Here is a 20,970-nt window from a genome sequence, read left to right on the forward strand (position 1 = left end):
TTTCAAAGAAGACTTCTCGAAAGAAGACCGGGAGGCGCGTGCAAAGCTTTGGCCACTGGTCCAAGAAGCCAGAAAGACCGGTAAAAGGGCATTCTTAAAGGAAGGATACGCACTGATCGATAATCGGAGAGTGGACCCAAATTGAACACTCGTTCTGCTATCACTTGAATGGCTGTCGGAAATCCAGCCTGCACTTACGTTTGACTGAGAGATTTTATTTTTATTGTTTGGTTGACTTAAACGCTCCGATATGTAAGTATTAACAATACCAGCACCTTTGTTTTTTAAATGTCACCGAACATCCAAGCTTAAATATGTTACGATAGGAGCATACGTTGATAACTCCAATTTTTTTTTTCACGACAGCATAGGGCGGACACTGAATGTTTTTTGTTGTTGTTGCTGTTTACCTGTTTAAATATTATTAAAGCTGGTCATGTATATATGTATGTATGTGTATATACATATATATATGTATATATGTTTTGTCTGGTATGGTAGTTTATTAGCCTTTTGGCTGCCAAAATTAAGAAAAGTAGCCTACAACAAAGGCGAAGTTGATTCTTGAGATAGTTGCTGTTCGGTTAAATAATCTTCCTTTTCTTCCTCGATTTTTTATGTTTTAGAGGGTTAGTGACACTAAATATGTTGATTTAGGACTAATTACTCATTCCTGCGCATCGTTACACTCTTTTGTGCATTGTTTATAGATTATATACTATCTAAATGTTGTCGTTTATTTCGTTAAATACTAGGGGGTTGAGAGATAATGTAAAACGTAAGGCTATTTTTCTTTTTTGTAAGGAGCAAAGAGCTAATTGTGTTTTTTTGCAAGAAACCCATTCAGCTGAGGCTGACACAAAATTTTGGAAATTGCAATGGGGAGACTCTATCTTTTTCAGTCATGGAACGTCACACTCAGCAGGAGTTATGATCTTATTAAATAGATTTCCTGGGAAAATTATTGACCATAAGAGTGACTCTACCGGCTATTGGTTAATGGTTGCAATAGAATTGAATGGCATAAACTACATTGCATTATGCGTGTATGGGTATAATAACAAAGCACAGAACAATAATCTCTTCTCATTCTTAAATAAGTGCTTAGAAGAATGGAAAATACTTTTTTCAACGAATAGAGTAATAATTGGGGGAGATTTTAATCTGGCCCCTGATCTTTGGCTAGACCGCCTACCATCAAAGAGACACTGCCACACGTTTGATGGAACAATAGTTGAATTGATCACAAAGGCCAATCTAATAGATTATTGGAGAATGAAAAACCCAACCAGAAAACAATTTACTTGGTTTAACCCATCTAAAAATCGCCAGTGCTCAAGATTGGATTATTGGTTAATCTCAGACAATATAGTGAATGAGGTAAACAGATGTGAAATCTCAGCATCACCCCTGACTGATCATTGTGTAATATATTTGACTCTTTCACCGGGTGGAAGAGAGAATAACATAAACTCCATATGGAAATTTAACAATACCCTTTTGGAAGATACTAAATTTTGTAATGCAGTTAAACAATTGGTTAAAGAAGTAAATGAATTGGAAATGTGTTTTATGAGTAAATGGGAATGGTTCAAATTCAAAGCTAAACAGATAGCTATTGAGACAAGTAAACAAGCATTAAGACTTAAAAAGACAAGACAAAGAGACATCATTAGTCATATCAATACATTGTGCAGTAAAGGTGATTTGACAGTGGAAGAGCAGACTGAATTGAACAATTTACAGTCCCATCTTGATAATATATATCTGGAAAAGGCCAAGGGTGCATTTATTCGTTCAAGGGCTCGCTGGATTGAAGAAGGGGAAAAAAACTCTTCCTATTTTTTTAGTCTGGAAAAACAAAGACAGTCAAAGAAAAAAATTCAGAAATTAAAAATCAATGATATTATTGTTGAAAGTCAAGAAGTAGTAAACGAAAAAATCAAAGATTTCTACTGTAATTTGTATAAATCACTTTTTTCTAAAGAAGATTGTTGCTTCTTCTTAAATAAGATTCAAGGGTTTAAAAAGACAATGGATGATAACTTTAAACAACTTATGGAAGATGAGCTAAGAATTGAGGAGCTAGACTTGGCAGTTCGACAGATGTCTAAGGGGAAATCACCTGGAATAGACGGGATAACTGTGGAGTTTTTATCCTTCTTTTGGAGTGATATCAGAGAAATGCTCTATAATGCCTATTTAGATTGCATATCAAAAGGTAATCTTTCTCCTACTATGAAACATGGTATTATCACTCTAATTCCCAAACCTAATAAAGATACATTTCTGTTAGATAATTGGAGACCAATTACTTTGCTTTGTAACGATTATAAATTACTGGCACATGTTTATGATAATCGTCTGAATGAGGGATTATCATGTATTATTGATGAGTGTCAATCAGCTTTCATGAGGGGTAGAAATATACATAATCATATCAGACTATTACTAGACATGCTTGACTATCGAGATATTATTGATACTGATGCCTTTATTCTATTTCTCGATTTTTACAAGGCATTTGACACTGTTGAACATGGCTTTTTATTTGAAGTATTAGATTTTTTAGGTTTTGGGAATAATTTTTGTAAAATAATTAAGATGTTTTATACTGACATATATAGTTCTGTGTCCCTGAATCCTGGTATAACTCCTAGGTTTGAGGTGCACCGTGGGATAAGACAAGGGTGCCCGATTTCTCCCAAACTGTTTATTCTAGCCACTCAATCACTTATCATCCTCATTAATCATAACCCCGATTTGCATGGAATCTCAATGTTTGATAAGGAATTCAGAATTAGTCAATTTGCAGACGACACCGTAATGCTTTTAAGGAATAAATTAATGATTGATGTTGCCCTTGATTCAGTTTCAATCTTCTCTAAAGCTTCAGGATTAACACTCAATATTAAAAAATGTGAGCTACTTCCCATTCACTCATCAACAGATTCCATCATATCTTCAATTGAGGTTAAATCTGAAGTGAAATATCTTGGAATACTTCTATCCAAAAATGCTATCAGAAGGGAAGATGTTAATTTTTCTAACCGATTAATTGATATGAAGAAATCCTTAAGTCGCTGGCTCTCCAGAGACCTCACTATATTCGGTAGGGTTACTCTATCTAAAACAGAAGGTATTTCCAAAGTAATATATCCATGTCACTCCCTGTATGTTTCTTCCGGTAATATTAAGAAAGCCAACTCAATTATTTTTCAATTCCTGTGGAAAAACAAAACCCATTATATTAGGAAATCACAGCTTGTTAAAGAGTATGATATGGGGGGTATCAAAGCCTTGGATTTTGAATCAATGTTTGGGACCTTTAAGATTAAATGGTTGAAAACATATCTATCACAGCCGGATGCAATGTGGTTTCACATTCCTAGACATATATTTAAAAAGGTAGGAGGGCTTGATTTTCTTTTGCAATGTGATTTTGAGGTGACCAAAATTCCTGTTAAATTATCAAAATTCCACAAACAAATTCTTCAATACTGGAAGATGATCTTCGCCCATAATTTTTCTCCACATGAATCCACCTTATGGAATAATAGGGTCATTATGATTAATAGGAAATCATTGTTTAGGTATGATTGGTATGATAAGGGCATTGTGTTTGTGAATGATGTTATAGATGAAAATGGTAACTTTTTGGGACATGAAGCCTTCTTAGACAAATATAACATAAACTGTACTTATAGAGAATACAATAAGATCTGTAAAGCAATACCTGTCCCATTATTACAGTTAATTCGAAACACATTGTTGTATGCAATAAGAAGACCCTTACCAACTTTACCAAATTTAGTTATTAACAATTGTATCTTAGTTGACAGTAAATGTAATAATAAATATATTAATAATGTTTTGAAATCTAGGTTATTTTTCGATTATGACAGAGGATTGTGTGTACAGGTTCAGAATATGGGTGCATTGTCCATAGGAAAATCACATTTTAAATTTATTAAATGGCCCATTTCCCCAAAAGTCAAAGAGACTCACTTTAAAATAATTTATAAAACATATCCGGTTGCGGATTTTCTCAGAAAAAGATTTAAATTTGATGTAGACCCCTGTGCATTTTGCCAGATGACTGATGAGACTTTGGAACACATGTTCTTTTTTTGCCCCATGTCCAATAGCTTTTGGTCCGAACTACACAATTGGATATCACTTAAGATTGATAATATCCCTACTCTCACCTTGACACACATCCTCTTTTACATGGATAATTTAGATTCGTCAGTATCAGATTTAGTCAATATGATTATTCTTATGGGTAAATATCATATTCATTGTAGTAAGTGGAGATGTTCTAAGCCTTCTTTTGTTTGGTTTATAAATGATTTTAAATTATATTTTACCTCACTGAAAAAGATGAAATCAACTAAAATTGCCATAAAAATGTGTAGTGACATATCTAGGAAACTATTGTTTTGAATAATCTCCCTTTGTGTGTGCCGCTTCAAATGTTAACGTTAGTATATTTAGCCTTTTGCCATTGATTTGTGTTTTTAATTAGCCCCTTTTGTTTTGTTTTTGTTTTGTGGTTGTTTTCTGTTTAGTTATTAACTTTTGTATTTTGACAACATTTGTAATTACATGTATGTGTATATTCTCTTTCCCCTACGAGAGTTTTGTATTTTGCTGTTTTTTGTCAATAAAAAAAAAAAAAAAAAAAAAAAAAAAAAAAAAAATTTAGTGCACTAAAAACAGACTCGTAGCCAGCAGATATGTTCTGATGAGAATTCAGTTTTATTCATATAACAGTGACAATTAGCTCGACCCAAATACTGCTAACCTCGACCTGATTTATTGCACCTATTCGCACAGTACACGCTCTCTGTATAAATGCACAATATTTTTTACGTCATATTTAAAAATATATATATTTCCACCATTTCTTTCGAATATCCATACGCGCTTAGTATACATGCATAATGGTACGATAGATATATTTAAAAATATTTCCACGATTTTTTTTTTCTTTTTCAAATACCAACACACTGGGAGGATGTGATTGTTTATTCATTAAATAATGTATGTAGGTAAACAGGTTGCACAAAAAAAAAAAATCAAAGCTTTCAACAGTATCGCCCCAGATGTTTTTGTTCGTCAATACTCTCGTCCACCGCTCGGAGGCGCTGCAGAATAACTTGTATCTCTGGCACGCGCAGCTCCACTCTCTGCGCGAGCTGCCGGGTGCGCGCAGAGCACGATGGGACGGGAAGCGCAGCTCTGGAGGACCACAGAGAAGAAGATGGCTGCGACGGGGCTCGACGGGCCAGCGCCGTACCTCCTGCTAGACGGCTAGAGAGGGGTTAGGGGGGTAAATATGGGGTCGCAGACCCTGCAGATCCTGCGGCAGGGCGTGTGGGCGTCGGTGACGGGTGGATGGTACTACGACCCCCACCAGAACACCTTCGTGAACGCGCTTCACCTTTACCTGTGGCTGCTGCTGCTCTGCCTCCCGTTCACGCTCTATATGGTGAGAGATGCAACCGTCGGTTTCTTCTTCTCTCCATCCCTCTGTCCTTATCAGCCCATCTCTATCTTTTCCTCATTCTTTATCCATCTCTCAATCTCTTTCTCTCTCTCTATGATCCCTGTACATCCATTTCCAGTACACACAGGCTATGTTTCTATTTATTCATGTCTCCTACAGGGTTTCCATGGCCATGGAAAACCTAGAAATATCAGGGAATGTTGTGATTGGAATTGTGGTTTCCAGAGCAGGAAATGTCAAGGAAATTTCTACAGTGTAGTGTAACGTTATTTGGTTTCTAGTTACGTTCAGCTCTAACATAAATTGCTCTGTGAGTGCAATTTCTGTAATCTCTTATTTAAAAGATAATAATAATTATGACAATTTCAATTATTCACAAACAATCGGAAAAGTAATGGAAATGTGTTGGTCAAAAAGTGTGTTAATCCTGTCACTGCTCCGACAGCAATGGGGGTTAGTTGCAGTTCTGGCTTGATGAGTCTTTGTTTTGGTTTTGACAGCTGGGTATTTTAGACCTGATGTCATGAGATTTGGTGTGTGTTTAGTCTTTCTCTGCTTTAAAGGGTTAGTTCCTTATGTCATTCCAAACCTGTATGACTTTCTTTATTTCTGTGGAATACAAGATATTTTGAAGTACATTGGTCGGTTAACAACAACTGTTTGACTTCCATTGAGTGGGAAAAGAAAATCGAAATATATTCTCTTATATACACCGCCAACTAACATACGTGTAACATGAAGAACATTTTAATAATCTTCAGAAGTACTACAAATAACCTTTAGTACAATGCAAAGGTTCCACAGTTCCATAATGTATTCCTGTGATGCAAAGCTGAATTTTCAGCATCATTACTCCTGACTTCAGGGTCACATGATCCTTCCGAAATCATTCTAATATGATGATTTGTGGCTCAAGAAACATTATCAATGTTGTACTTGTGCTGCTTAATATTTTGTGGAAACCCGTATACACTTTTTTTCAACATGATTCTTTGATGAACAGAAATTTTAAAGGGCAGAATCTATTCAAAAATAGTTTTTAAAACATTTTAAATGTCTTGACTGTCACATTTGATCTATTTAATGTGTCCTTGCTGAATAAAAGTATTATTTTTTTAATTCAGAAAAATATTGCAGACCCAAATCAATAATTGAATGATTTTAAAGGTTCTTCACAGAACCACAGATGCCGATAGTAATGTATTTTATGGTATTGTCTGTGTGTGATCTAATCAGGATTTATCAGTGAATTGTTCGGACACTCAAACATCCACAGTGAGTTTTAATTAAATCACAAGAATGAGCTGAACCGCGAACACAGAAAAAAAAAGCATATTTCACTCTTCGCAAAGCTCAACCCGTTCCCGTCGACCCATTGTGGGTTTGTTTATTAAATATATCAGTTAATTTTTATTACGCTTTCACAAAAGTGCAGTACTCTCAGCTGTTTGCCACATTTTACCATAAACCACTTCCGCAGAATTTCCCAGATTATATTCCAGTCATCACAGAAAAATCTGCAGATTCCATCTTTATCATAACGACTCTTCACTGTGAAACATTATACTCCTGTTTGCAGTCTATTTATAAAAAGAGACTTTCATGTGTATTATTTTTAAAGCCATGCCCATTCTGTGAGTGAGGTCTCAGGTCTGTGCATTAGATCTGTGTACAGATGTAGCGGCTGGTGCCACTCCGTCCATATTTAACTTCCTGCACAGATCCATCCATCTAGGTTCTGCTTGAATACTTAAATGCCTTTCAACCACAGCTAAACAATATCACTTGAAGTCCTGCAATAGTGCTGTAATAATAACTGTATCAATAAGCAACTAATGAATGTGCCCCCCGCTGTTTTTTTGAGGATGAATATGAGTGTGTTAGATATGGAGAGGTGTTTAGGGCAGTATGTTGTCCACAGATGTCCGTTCAGTGCCAGGCTGTTTTTAGCTTCTGCCCTCTGGTTGAGACTGAAATATTGTTGCCCCTTTTCATAACCCTGTAACTCTGTATAACAGAGTCCTATATTTGTATATGATATTTATACAAGGATGTTAATAGGCTGAAATATGTGAGGATATCACATATGCCCCCCTCCCCCCACCCCCAATGCCTTGGTTTGCTTTAAAGGTCCTGTTCTTGGTGATCCCATTTTTCAAACTTTAGTTAGTGTGTAATGTTGCTGTTAGAGCATAAATAATACCTGTAAAATTATAAAGCTCAAAATTCAATGCCAAGCGAGATATTTTATTTAACAGAAGTTCCCTTTCGAAGCCTACAGCGAACGGCCGGTTTGGACTACATCCTGGTATTTCCTGCTTTAATTACGTCAGTAGAGCAGTTTGTTGACTAACCTCCGCCCACAAGAATACGCGAAAAAGGGGACGTGGTCTTGTTGCTCCCTCGTGGAGAAGAGGGAGTGTTGCGTTCGGTTCGGTTGCGTTTGTCGCCACCATCAGACGCTGTTATTTTCTTTTTTTCTTTTTTTTTTGTGCGCGTTTTTATTATGATAGGACAGTTAGTTGACAGGAAGCAAGGTGGGAGAGAGAGAGAGGAGGACGGGATCGGGAAAGGTCCACAAGCCGGGACTCGAACTTGGGACGCCCAAAGCGCAACTGCGCAATATGTCGGTGCACTGCCCACAAGGCTATTGGCGCAGACGCGCTGTTATTTTCATCCCGGAGTCAAATCACCTTTGTTTGGCCTTCAGGGGCTGTAGTTTGAGTGCGTTCATCTCCCCGTTATGGTAAGAGGCGTGACCTTCTCGGGCAACGTGCGCTAAGCTGCTGTCGAATCACAACACGGGAACCGCTGGCACAATCAGAACTCGATACGTATTTCTGAAGGAGGGACTTCATAGAACGAGGAAATTCTCAGGCCGTTTTGAGGACAGTGAAAACCGCAGTATACAGATAAGTAAATTGTGTGAAAAATACTGTGTTTTTTTACACATGAAACATTAACACATGTTATATTGCACACTGTAAACACAATCAAAGCTTCAAAAAAACACGAAAAACGGGACCTTTAAAGTCGGTTTAATGTCTCTTGAAATGTTGTGGCTCTTTTATTAATTAATCGATGGGGAAATACAATAGATCAATAATAGATCTAAAGATTGTACACAACGCCTCAGAAGTTGTAATCGGTAAGGTTTTTTAATCTCTTGATGGGAAAAATAATAAAGATTGTACACAACCCTTCAGAAGTTGTAATCGGTAAGGTTTTTTAATCTCTTGATGGGAAAATATTAGGTCAATAATAGATCTAAAGATTGTACACAACCTTTCAGTTGTGGTGGGTAAGATTTTTGCATTTTATATACACAAATGTAAAAATGGCTGCATTTTGTACAGTAAAAACAGTAAAGTTCTGAAATATTGTTACAAATGTAAGTAACTTTTATTTTAATATAATTTAAAATGTATTTCTGTGATGGCAAAGCTACATTTTGAGCAGCCATTATTCATAATCATTTTAAATGCTTATTTGGTGCTCAAGAAATATTTCTCATATATCATAAATGTTGAAACCATTTAGCACAACTGTTTTCAACATTAATTATAATAAGAAATGCTTAATATTTTGGAGAAATTATTTTTCTTTATACTTTGATGAATAGAATGTTCAAATGAACAGCATTTATTAAAGAGAAATTTATCTTTTTTTAAATTATAAATGTCTTTACTGTCACTTTTAATCAAATTAATCCATCCTTGCTGAATAAAAGTAGTTATTTCTTTATAATAATCAACAGCATTTAGAATGATATTGTAAAGGAGCACAAAACCACAAAAATGACTTGTTTTTTTCTCATTTAAAATCTCTTGCTGTGTGTGTGTCTTTCTCTCTCTCTGTAGGCCTTGCCCCCCACCATGGTGATTGTGGGTATCTACTGTGGGGTGATAGCAGGTATGTTTGTGCTGCTGAAGGCCGTGAATTATCGCCTGCACACCGCGCTGGATGAAGGGGAGGTAGTGGAGCTGCGCGCCAAAGGAAGTGAGGGGCGGATACAGGGGGCGGAGCACCAACGAGAGGGCACGGGCACCCGGCAAGAACACTCAAACGGGCCTGGGTAAGAATTATATATGGTTACTCAAAAGCCATTACAAAAAGTGGCTGCACAGCTTAAACAAGTCTGATTTAGCTTAAGATGTTTCTGATTTGGCTCAAGAACAGTTTCGAATCATTTCAGGTTTTGAATCATCTCAATAAATGTTGTGAATCATCTCAGGGTTTAAATCTTCACAGGAAAGCGTCTGATTCAGTTTAGAAAATGTATTGAATCATCTCAAGAAAAGCTTTTGAATGTCACGTTTTGGATCTTTTCTGGAAGGAATGTGTGTGAATCTCCACATGGAGGTTCTGATTCCACTCTGAAAGGTTCTAATTCTGCTCAACAAAGTTTTGATTAAGGGACAACGCTGTTGCTCAGCGGTACGTAGGGATGTTTCTGAGAGCTAATCTGCTGTCATGCTGGATCCATTCATCACCCACTGAGAGAGAGAAAAAGGGAGGAGGGGAAGGAGTGAGTGAATCAGGAGAACTGATATAGAGCCTACACACAAAGCTGATGCTCTTGTTCGTTAGCTCAGAAGAGTCAGAAACAGCCTGCAAATGTTCAGAGGTGAAACAAGTGCTCGGTTGCACATTTTCTAGAAGAGCAAGCATTGCTGAGCGAGTCAGAACACATTAAACACACTCAAATCATGAGGGTTTTTTTTACAGGCATCAACAACTTTTCATGCATGAGAAAAGAACACACTTATTTTCTTGCATTTCTATCTATATGTATAAGAGAAATCGAGAACCTCTTAAATTTACTATAACACACATCTGGAGGGACATTCCCGTTTTGTTCAGGTCTGTACTTAAACTAATTAAGAAAATATATGATATTTCTGCTTGAGGCCCCTGAGCTGAAGAGCTTGTGTTTTTAATTCTTCCAAAGACCCTCGTGTATCTCCTGAATGAAAAAAAAAAAAACGAAACTAGCTCTAGCTACACCAAATAGAATAGAAAAACGAATGGAAAAGGCAGACGTTGGTAGGTGAGCTCTAGCCCCGGGATTACAATTCACCACTACATTTTATTCTCTGGGGGGCCAATCAAAATAAACCTCCTAAAAATATTATTATAATCTCCCAAAAAGTGAAAAGAGGGAGGGTGCTCTCTGCCTAATGGGTGGCAGACATTAGGTAGAGAGAGACGCTAGAAATGATCTCCTCTCTCCTGGCGCCTGAGCTGCTGTGCAAGTTTGATCATAAATTACATTGTTAACTCTCTCAAACCCTCGGGCTGTTCCTGTTAGTGTGTTGCTAGGTAACTAACCTTTTTTGTGTGTGTGCAGGGATCCAGGAGGTGGAATAGAGATGTCTGATTTTGCACGGGAGGAGACGCCACCGGTTGACTGCAGTTCACGGAACTCTTACGTAGGAATGGACTCCAGTCATCAGGTGTGTTTTTCTGTCTATTTACATTTACGTTTTTCTTTTTCATGCATGTAAGAAAATGTATGGAAGCTTGTTTCCGCCATGGAAAGGATAATTGCGATATTTTTTTCTCAAAATTGTGAGATATAAACTTGAAATTGTGAGTTATAATGTCAGAATTGCGAGATAAAAAATAGTAATTACCTTTTTTACATTTTTTTTATTCAATGGTGGAAACAAAGTTCCATAGGAATTGGGATCCAGAAGGGGGCTTTGCTTTTTTACCTGCATTGCTTTTGTTTGGTTCGTAAAAGTTAAGAAAGTCATTACCACAAAAAGGCACATCCCTTTTACTAACAGCTGATGACTACAAATGTTACTATAAATTAGATAAAGATGAGATTGAAATAATTGCTTTGTGGTTATGAATAATAATGAACACCCCTGCGATAGTTACCTTAAAAAGTTTAATATTATTTTCCAGAACATCAAAAAATGCCATGGAGAACATTTATAATAAACTTTAATATGGATATTGAAACTTTAATAATATATATTATTAAATAGAAATATATTTTTATTTAAAAAAAGTTTTATTTATATTAATATATAATATTTATAATACATAGGAATATAAATAAAATATATGTTGTAAATAATGTTGAAAAAAATTATGTTGTAAATGGTTATAATATTAAAATATTTTATATTACAAATTCCTAGTATTATTTACTTTTCTGCATATACTGCACTAATTTTGTGGTCAAATTTGCGATTATTCATTTTTTTTCTAAATTAAGTTTTCTATGAAGTCCTGGTTTAGAGTCTGTGTCTGTTTGAGGGCAATCCTTCAGTCAGAATCTATCGCTGCTGTATAATTGGTGAACGCTCAGGGGTGTTATGTTCTGGCTTATAGCACTGCTTGTCCCAGACTGTCTGTGTGTGTGTTTCGGTCAGAGTAGAGTAGAGTAGAAACTCAGGCTGAAAATGAAGTCTTATTGGTTATGTTGTGATTAAATGACTGTGATGTGTTTTTGTGCATGTCTGCTAAATTAGTAACAGTGATGGGAAGTTACAGACATCATGATCTCATGTAAATGACTCACCAGAGCTTGTTTCATCTCTTTCTCACTCCCTACAGATAACATCCCATGGAGGCTCAGTCACAACCAAACGTGAGATCTTTTTTAAAACCTCTGACAATATTAGTATCTAGTAACAAAAAAGGAATAGTGTACTCAAAATTAAAAAAAATATGTCATTTACTCACCCTCATTTAAACCTGTATGACTTTGTTTTGTGGAAAACAAATACTCATCTCGTCTCTTGATCAATTTGTTAATTAGACATTGGATATTTTGCCATAAACATTTTAAACTATTTCTATTAGTATATACACCGATCAAGCCTAATATTATGGCAGGTGAAGTAAATAACACTGATTATCTCTTCATCACGGCACCTGTTAGTCGGTGGGATATATTAGGCAGCAAGTGAACATTTTGACCTCAAAGTTGATGTGTTAAAAGCAGGAAAAATGACCAAATGTAAGGATTTGAGCGAGTTTGACAAGGGCCAAATTGTGATGGCTAGACGACTGGGTCAGAGCATCAAAAACTGCAGCTCTTGTGGGGTGTTCTGAGGCTCATTGATGCATGTGGGGAGCAAATGCTGGCCTGTGTGCTCCGATCAAACAGACGAGCTACTGTAGCTCAAATTGCTCAAGAAGTTAATGCTGGTTCTGATAGAAAGGTGTCAGAATACACAGTGCATCGCACTGGGGTGCCCATGCTGACCCCTTTCCACTGTCGAAAGTGCCAACAGTGGGCATGTGAGCATCAGAACTGGACCACGGAGCAATGGAAGAAGGTGGCCTGGTCTGATGAATCACGTTTTCTTTTACATCACGTGGTTGGCCGGGTGCGTGTGCATCGCTTACCTGAGGAACACATGGCACCAGGATGCACTATGGGAAGAAGGCAAGCCGGCGGAGGCAGTGTGATGCTTTTGGGAAATGTTCAGCTGGGAAACCTTGGGTCCTGCCATCCATGTGGATGTTACTTTGACACGTACCACCTACCTAAGCATAGTTGCAGACCATGTACAGCCTTTCATGGAAACGGTATTCCCTGCTGGCTGTGACCTCTTTCAGCAGATAATGCGCCCTGCCACAAAGCAAAAATGGTTCAGGAATGGTTCGAGGAGCACAACAACGAGTTTGAGGTGTTGACTTGGCCTCCAAATTCCCCAGATCTCAATCCAATCGAGCATCTGTGGGATGTGCTCAATAAACAAGTCCGATCCATGGAGGTCCCGCCTTGCAACTTACTGGACTTAAAGGATCTGCTGCTAACATTTTGGGGCCAGATACCACAGCACACCTTCAGGGGTCTAGTGGAGTTCATTCCTCTACGGGTCAGGGCTATTTTGGCAGCAAAAGGGGGACCAACACAATGTCATAATGGTTATGCCTGATTGGTATATATATATATATATATATATATATATATATATATATATATATATATATATATATATATATATATATATATATATATATATATATATATATATATATATATATATATATATATATATATATATATATATATATATATATATATATATATATATATATATATATATATATATATATATATATATATATATATATATATATATATATATAGGACGTGTGTGTGTGTGTGTGTATATATATATATATATATATATATACACACACACACACACACACACACACATACACACACACACACACACACACACACACACACACACACACACACACACACACACACACACACACACACACACACACACACACACACACACACGTCCTGAACAAAATCTTAAGAATGGGGGAAACATTACAATATTCGCATTTCATGTTGGTGGACCGTAACCGGCTTGTAAGTACCGCTTCAAAATGCCAAAAGAAGAAATGGGAGAAAGAGACAAAAAATAGAGAGTAGGCAATTTATTGAAAACTGCATTCAAACTTAAACAAGGCTGTTCATCAGCTGATCAAAAGTTTAAGACCATAGCCTAGAACTAAGTGTCAAAAAAGGACTCCGTAGTGAGTAGCCCCACTTTTCTTGTTGATCACTTCAAACACTCGTTTCGGCATGCTTGATGCAACTGTTTCCAGGAGGCTGGTGGGAACGAACTTTGCTCCATGTGGTGAAGATGGCTTCACGAAGGGCATCCACGGTCTGGAACTGATGTCTAGACCAGTGACTTCCCTTGCCATCCATCCCGAACGTTCTCAATGGGATTTAGATCAGTCATTACCTCACAGACGAGGGCCCTCAGTCAAGAGGGATGCCCGCTGCAACATGTCCACATAGCCAGCGTTTGACGCCCCTGCACAACCTGAACCCCAGATCATGATGGAGCCTCCTCCACTGTGCCGTGTAGAAAACGTCTCCGGTGGGATATCCTTGTCATGCCAGTAACGTTGGAAGCCATCAGGACCGCCCAGGTTAAATTTTTTAAACTTTCTTCCACCTTTCAATGTCCCATGTTTGGTGCTCCCTTGCTAATTCCAAACGGACAAGTTTGTGGCATGGGAGGAGACGTGTCCTTTGAACACAGAAATGTTTTTGGTGTTTAAGCCCTTCTCTCGCAGATGCCGTCTTCTGGTTATTGGGCTGCAGTCAGCATCAGTAAGGGCCTTAATTTGGGTCAAGGATCGGCTTGTGTCTGCACGGACAACCCGTCAGATCCTCCAGCATTTTTTTGTCCCATAACTCTCAGGATCTTTTAAGAAATGTAAAATGACTGTCTTACTGCGTCCAACCTTGGCAGTGACAGCGCGTTGCTAGAGGCCTTGCTTGTGCAGCTCAACAATCCTGCCATGTCCAAAGAGAGAAAGCCTTTTTGCCTTTGCCATCAGGAGATCATGACAGTGTGACTGCCTAAAGGAAAAAGACATGAAAGCAGATTTGAACTTTTTAAGGCTATGGTCTTAAACATTTGATCAGCTGAGGAACAGCCTGTTTGAGTTTAAATGCAGTTTTCAATAAATTGCCTACTCTCTATTTTTTGTCTCTTGCTCCTGTTTCTTCTTTTGGAATTTTGAAGCAGTACTTACAACCCGGTTACGATCCACCAGCGCGAAATGCTTTATATATAAGAAATTAACCTTGTTATGAAAACCTGGTTCCCTGTTGCCTAATATCAGTCACACACCTCCAAAATGGCAGGAACACAAAATGATGGGAAAACCAAATGACGGGAACACCAAATGACAGTAGCAGGAACATTATAGCGTGTTCTCAAATGTTCATTAGAAGTTTAATTTCTTTTTTTGAGTTGGAAAAAAACTCAGAGGACAGTTGTGTGAACCAGATTTTCCATAGCTATAAATAGAAGTGTTTAGGATCAGAGAGAGGAGTTTTTCTGCAGACTGCAGCAATATGTCAGAAGACCTGGGATGTGTTTGAATAAAGTTGCAAAGGTGAGAGAGAGAGAGAGAGAGAGAGAGAGAGTTAAGTTAATGAATAAGTTATAAAACTTGACCTTCTCTGTCTCTCTCTCTGTCTGTTTGCAGGGGCAGGTGTTGGAAAGGCTCCCAATGACATCAGTTTGAGTTTAGCTCAGAGTTGCAGTCAGGACCAAGGTGTGAATCTTAATTAACATCAGCTATAGTATAATGCAATGCAAATTCATCTCTAGAAACTGCAAAAGTTCACTAATTGATCTCGCTTTAAGAAATAGTCCAGGAATAGGAACATCCAGCCAGATACTGATGTATATCAACTTTCTTTATAAATGGATAGACTTAAATAAAACAAAAATATCACCATCAGAAATCAGTTTTTCCATTCGCAATCTAATTGCAATGATAACCTGCATTTTATTTGATTTTTACTAAACTGGCTCGCAAGGTGCTTTGGTGGTTCTGTAAAGTTTCTCAGTCACACATGCAATGAAACGTGTTTGTGTCCTTAGCAGAAGTGAGAATTGGTCATTTAGGCTATTATTCTTATTGACTCAAGTATTGAGTAAAAGTTGAAAACCGATAATATATAGCTGAAACTTCTCTCTGACATGAAAAAGGTTGTCTGTGTCTCTCGAAACCAAATGCTTGTGATCAGTAAAAAAGCTTTTTGTAATAATAAGATGACACAGAAGGGTAACGTCAGCACTGTACACTGGGCTCAGACTTTCCAGAGCATGTAAGCAAAATACCTTATGGACAGTGTGGTTTTTGGATGGTATGCAGAATGGAGTTATAAATGATTTTGGCAGATGACTGTATCAGTTCTTGGCACTGCATCAGTGCTCGGGAAACGGTGTGTTTATTAGGGATGTAGATATTTACATTTTTACTTGACACTGACCATAAAAAAATGCTAAATGGATGGTCTCAGGGCATGTTTTTAAATTTTCGACTACAACGCTGGCTTATCATTGATTTTAATGATTGAAGTGGCTATTTGGCTATTTATTAATTTTGTCATATGACCCGCACTGCTTAACGTTGCATAAACATTGCAGCAGCAAAAACCAGCTCTGTGCTGCTCAAAACGCTACAACACCTTCACTTTGGCTTGTGTACGTAGCGAGTGTACAGATACACTGTCAACTTAATAAACATTTGTTATCCCAGACAACTATTCACAATGAAAGCATCCAAACTGCAATATTTAATACATGCAAGTTCACTGTAAGACCAGGATTGTCTATTAAAAATAGGGTCAATTTTGACTCCAAGTCGGTGTAATTTTCACACACTGTTATATTTCTCTTTCCCTCTAGATTTGATGTCGGACCCAAAGATGTTCTGCCTTGTCTCCAATGACTCTTTTGCCTCCATGCAGCCTTCAACCTCATTGGCTCAGGACCTTTATGGCTCCACCCCCCACCCTTTCAGTCAGTCTCTGTCCTCTTGTGACACAGAAATTACTGCCCATCTTTCCACCCATTCACAGTCATTTCGCAAAGAGTCATCTCGACCTCGCGGATTGCCTCGCACCTCAAGTTCTGCAGGATCTGCTTTTCCAGATCCTTCTCTGCCCGAGTTCAGCCTGTACCCTCCACCCCGCCGGGGAGGACTGGATCCCGTCTGTGAAATGGAGGCCTCCAGGTCACAGAGGGCGACGGAGAGCTCTGAGCAGCCAGACTCTGGAACTCCCAGCACTTCAGTAACCGAATTCCACAGATATCATCCGAAGGAGCGCCACAAGATACCACGGTCTGTCTCCCGAGAGGCAGGGGAAGGAGAGTGTGCTGGGGAAGGGGGATCTGGGCTGTACCAGTCAGAGGGCGTTCAGGGGGGTCGGGAAAGAACAGGTGGACGCAGTGCTGAAAGTTTGCGGAGTTTAAGCACACGCAGCAGCGGCTCCACTGAGAGCTACTGCAGTGGGACAGACCGAGATACCAACAGCACCCTGAGCAGCCTGCATAGTGAGCAGACCAGCTCCACGCACGTAGAAAGCCTGCTGTCGCTGTCTGGGGATGAGAAGGTGAACGCAGGACACACCGACCCACGTAACTCTAATGTGGCCTCGGGGGAGGCTAATAAAAACCCCCATGCCAACGAACTTGCCACCAAATTGCCCACCGGTGATGCTCCCAAACCTGCAAACTCAGAGAGCCAACAGGGGGAGGGGACTGTGGAGATGGTGTCAAGGACTAGCGTAGATGTCTCTGCTGGTCTTTCACACCAGCACCAGGAGGCGGAACCAGACAAAGTGCGATCCAAAACAGCCAATCTTGTTCACCGGGCTGCCTCCTCGTCTGCTGCCAGCCGGAGTGGTCGGCGACGAAGCGGTAAGCAGCGGGCAAGCAGTTTTGACGCCAGCAGGCACCGGGAATACATTTGTGGACGTGGCATGGCAAAGCCTCGCTCGGCAGTGTTCATGAAAGGAGAGGAAGACTCCAGTGATCAGAGCGAACTTAGTTGTGCCTCCAGCCTACACTCCACCCACCAGCTCAGCACAGACTCCTCATCCAGCACACCCCACTCCTGCCCCTCTCCTGAGGATCGCCGTGGCCCCTCGCTACTAGCCAAAATGCACGGTGTGCAAACTCACAGTCAGAGAGATAAGGATAAGGAACGAGAAAAAGACAAGGGCAAACGCAGAGCTTCGCGACGTACTCCGAGTACAGGCAGCGCCAAAACTCATGCCCGGGTCTTGAGCCTGGACAGCAGCACTACTGCTTGCCTTAATGACCCTCATCATTTGGGGGCACCAGCAAGTTCTAGACCCCTTACCACCTCCAAGTCTGACCTTGAGGCAAAAGAGGGGGAGGTGTTGGATGCGGCGTCCCTGCTGGGAAGGGCCTCTCAGCTTGAGTCAGTGACCCGGTCCAGAAACAGCCTGCCCTGCCCCATCTCCCTCAGTCACACACAAGACGCAACGACAGGATCACGGGGTGAGCACACAGTAATGCGATATTGCACATGCACTTATTTACAGAGGGAAAATAGTCAATCTAAAGATTGAAAGTTCTGTGTATCCTCTTGACTTTATTCCACGATCTGCAAAAAGATAAGTTTATCAGGATGTCCACGCTGCTCTTTTCAATATAATGGAGGTGAATGCTGACCTGGGGCTGTCAAGGTCCAAAAATGTAAAAAAAAGATTTATAAAAAAAACATGCCATATGAGCCATAAGCTTTGTGTCAGGAACGCAGTGTAACAGAAGTAGTGACAGATCTTTAATTTCATATTATGACGTACAACAAGTGAAATGGATTATTGAAAAATTAGGGTGGATAGACTTGGTTCAATCAGTGGTTGTTGATTGGATGGAGGACTATCTGGATGGATGTGAGCTTGCAGTTGATTGTAAGAAAGGGGCGGAGTTTAAGGGGACTGAACGATTGGAGAATTCAGCATACATTACCAGAGAAAGTCTGACGTTTTACAAAAAAATAGATATATGACGTTTTGATTAAAAATGACATGGTAATGGCATGTCATGTCATGCCAACTTTAAGGCGTTATTCACTTTCAAATCTAATTTATGTTAGCATATAAAAAATACTGCATGACAAGACGCGGCATTACAGATTTGACATCAATAATGTTTAGGGTCAATATTTTTTAACTGATTGTGATGTTCCAAATTTGAGAGAGTGCGTTTTCAACTGAAATAAATTAAGTTCTCAGGAAACAATGACATACATTTTTGTTTGTTCCTCACAAGCTATTTTGTCTTGAAATATCCTGGTCACCATTCACTTTCAATGTCTACAGCATGAACATTCTGCCTAACTTTTCCTTTTGTGTTGTTTGATGCAAAGAAAATTATTTAAATAAATGTTGAATTTTCATTTTTGAGGCGGACTGTCTCTTTAAGTAGTGATTCTGAGATCAGTCTGAAGTGCTAGACATCTGAGGTCTGCTGCAGGTTAGAGCTCAGATGGATGTTTTTCAGCAGAATGTAGCCAATCACATAACAAGCTTTGCCCGGAAGCTAGTAGATGCTAATGCTGTGTGTTTTTCCAGTGCAGCTGTGACCCACAAACCCCTGCAGAATTACTGATGTATTTCTCTGACCGCCTGTTGAATCTATCTATATCTGGGAGATCTGCAGGGTTTATTCTCTCCTCTGGTCCACAGTGACCATTCAGTCTTTGTGCACCATTTGCTTGTGTGACAGTGAATTGTTGTATGAATGCTGATTCAGTGATTGGATGTCGATTCAATAATTCTAAAGCATTATGGCCCCTGTTTACACCTTTATCTACTGCTGACCACTTGTGATCAGATGCTGTGTTTTTGTGTTTGGAAGCACAGAAGTGTAATATAGAGGTGTGTGTGATGTTTAGATGTCTGTGTTTGTGTATATGATATCTTTTCTCCTGTGTTTGCACTAGTGCTTAGAGGCTTTGAAATTTAAGCTGTGTTTTTCTAATGTGCGTTGTTTATTTGTAACAGCAACTGGATCATGTTTGATGGAAAATTGTCTAATGTTCTTGGTTATGCTTCTGTTGTCTTCTCTGTAGGCTTATTACTCACAAGTTAGCTGGTCTGAGTGAACATAGAAAAAGCATTGTTCTAGAGAACCATTCTGCCTTGGTTTACAGCCCTTCTGGTCCAGCGTGAGATTGTTTAGACTGTTTAGACAGTTTTATTGTAGTAATATAAGGTTTTCTTTCAGTGATGAATCATCAGATCAGGTCAAAGTTCATCTGCTGTGGGAGTGCTGCAGTTAAAGTCCATGGTTAAAACTGCTCGCAAAGACGGTTTATAATAGTGCAAAGGCAATGCTATTAACCATCTGGATGCAGAGAGATGACAAAGCAGTTTTAGTTATGTTTTTCACTTGTAGTTTGGTTGCAAACACATCATTACCTTGAATTTTAATTCTTCATACAATCACAATGTTGTATTCCTTTTCCTATACCTATATATAATATTTTACTAGTGGGTGCAGGACACTATAGTTCATTTATGTAAGTGAGGATGTCAAAATAAAGTAAACTGTGACACATTATACCCTAAAATTCTTCATACAGTGGACTACCAGTAAAATTGATACAAATTTGGGACCAAAATTATTCAGAAACTTGGACCTTTTGCTTAAGTGTTTTTTAATTGCTAATGCGGACCTTTTTCACCACAGACTGAACAAAAATTAAGCTTTACTTGGTAATTGGTTGACCTAAAGTGGTATTATATACTTTTGTACTTAAATTTAACAGCTGATTGGTTGATTATAATCCATTTCATACCTTTCTATCAAAGTCTCTATCCGTTCTATCTGACATTACGATTAATTTGTTCTGACAGTTTAACTCTTGAGTTCCTGTCATATCTTATTACCATTTTCTAAACTATAGTGAATAAACTGTGATAATGCGAGAAAATGTTGAAGGTGTCTGAATACATTTTGGTTTGACTGTATTTGGCAACAGTTCTTCCAACCCTAATGGATGGAGTGTGTAGCTTTTCATTTCTTAAACAACCATGTAGGAAGACGCATCATGGCCACATTCCAGGATGACAATGTCAAGATTCATCAGGCTCAAATTGTGGAAGAAAGGTT

General features: G+C 38.7%; 1 protein-coding gene across 1 annotated transcript in view; it reads left to right on the top strand.

The window, feature by feature from the left end:
• Positions 1 to 5,216: 5,216 nt before the first annotated feature.
• Positions 5,217 to 20,970, top strand: part of pcnx1 (pecanex 1) — a 41,939-nt gene continuing 26,185 nt past the window's right edge. The window contains exons 1-5 of the mRNA XM_079842961.1: positions 5,217 to 5,494; positions 9,373 to 9,587; positions 10,863 to 10,968; positions 12,086 to 12,119; positions 16,729 to 18,348. Of these exons, the coding sequence (XP_079699087.1) occupies positions 5,342 to 5,494; positions 9,373 to 9,587; positions 10,863 to 10,968; positions 12,086 to 12,119; positions 16,729 to 18,348 (2,128 nt within the window). The 5' untranslated portion in view covers positions 5,217 to 5,341. The remainder of the gene's footprint in view (positions 5,495 to 9,372; positions 9,588 to 10,862; positions 10,969 to 12,085; positions 12,120 to 16,728; positions 18,349 to 20,970) is intronic.

The sequence above is a fragment of the Gobio gobio genome, assembly GCF_949357685.1.
Source record: "Gobio gobio genome assembly, chromosome: 18".
Classification (NCBI taxonomy): domain Eukaryota; kingdom Metazoa; phylum Chordata; class Actinopteri; order Cypriniformes; family Gobionidae; genus Gobio; species Gobio gobio.